The following is a 1,245-nucleotide window of genomic DNA, read 5'->3' on the forward strand; positions in this document are numbered from 1 at the left end:
GTAGCGAGATAAAAATTAGAGTTCAAAAGATAGTAAAAAGAAATAAAAAGCATATATTTGAAATCCTTAGCTCACTAGCTCTCCATTGATACCTATATTACTTAGCTATCATGTCAAAGGAAGGAGATCGACCTGAAGGCGATCAAATTCCCTCCCAAACTTCAACTCCAATTAACAACTTAGAAAACGCAGAAAAAGAAAAAAAAAATGAAAAATTAGAAAATAATCAAAAAAAAGAATCAAATGAATCCGTTCAAGACTCCACTCAACCAGAATCGAGTGCACAATCAACGATTGAATCCCAATCTGATCCAAAGCCTTACGAACCGATTGACTATAAAAAATTTTCCAAAAAGTACGCGAATGCAAACTCTAATGCAAACGGAACTCCGAAACCAGATACTATCAATAGTAAAAGTGGTGATTTAAATGCAAACTTCAAGAAACCACCACCAAAAATTCATCCTACCATTTCGCAAAGGTATAAGGAAGCACAAGAGCTTCAACCAATAGCCCCTGATCAGTTCCGTATCACTGACATGGATTCTAATAATATGAAAATGTCTTTTCCAGACTCACATATAACGGAAATTTTCAAATTTCCCATAGTTAATTTTCGAGCTGCTAACAAAAAAGTAGCAGTCGATGAATTTTAGCTGGGAGTTCAGAAAAATTTAAAAAAAAGTCTGCCCGTACCGTAGAAGTCCAGGAAATTTTTGAAAAACACATTCGCGATCCATAAATTTGGCAGATATCGAGTCAATAAAGAAAAACAAGAGTCTGAAAACCACCGAACGCCAAAAACATGAGCTATTTGAACTTCAGACGCTGGGACTCAAGAAATTTGCGCTCTTTTTAGGACCTGAACGTCCCATCAAACGAAAAACTTCACAGGTACGCTACGAAAAACGACACCTCTTCCATTTTGGGACAGTTGCACAAGCAAAAAAAAAGCCTGAAAGTAAATTTCGAACTAACAAAAAACTAATCTGGTAAAAAGCTGTTACGCAAGCTTCTTACCAGTAGACTACCGACAAATTCTTAGAGAATTAAAAAAACCCTGTTTACTATACTATGCCCACTACCCTAAAACTTCAAGCCGCAAAAAAAGTGCTTTATACTGTAGCTATCAGCTTATAAAAAATATATGTTATCATTCAGAGCTTTCTCTATCTACTAAGCTATTTAGTTTCTACTTTGGAATAATTTTTTTGTTTTGATTTTTTAGTTCAAAATAAAAGTTAA

The 1,245-nt window shown here is 34.6% G+C and overlaps 1 protein-coding gene across 1 annotated transcript; it reads left to right on the forward strand.

Moving 5' to 3' along the window:
* Positions 1 to 110: 110 nt before the first annotated feature.
* BN7_6767 (uncharacterized protein) lies at positions 111 to 656 on the forward strand (the record flags this gene model as incomplete). The annotated part of the gene is made up of 1 exon (XM_011272688.1): positions 111 to 656. The coding sequence occupies one exon, from the start codon at positions 111 to 113 to the stop codon at positions 654 to 656; it is 546 nt and encodes a 181-aa protein (XP_011270990.1).
* Between the last annotated feature and the right edge of the window lie 589 nt (positions 657 to 1,245).

Source organism: Wickerhamomyces ciferrii, contig 00340 (genome assembly GCF_000313485.1).
Source record: "Wickerhamomyces ciferrii WGS project CAIF00000000 data, strain NRRL Y-1031 F-60-10, contig 00340, whole genome shotgun sequence".
Classification (NCBI taxonomy): Eukaryota; Fungi; Ascomycota; class Saccharomycetes; order Phaffomycetales; family Wickerhamomycetaceae; genus Hansenula; species Hansenula ciferrii.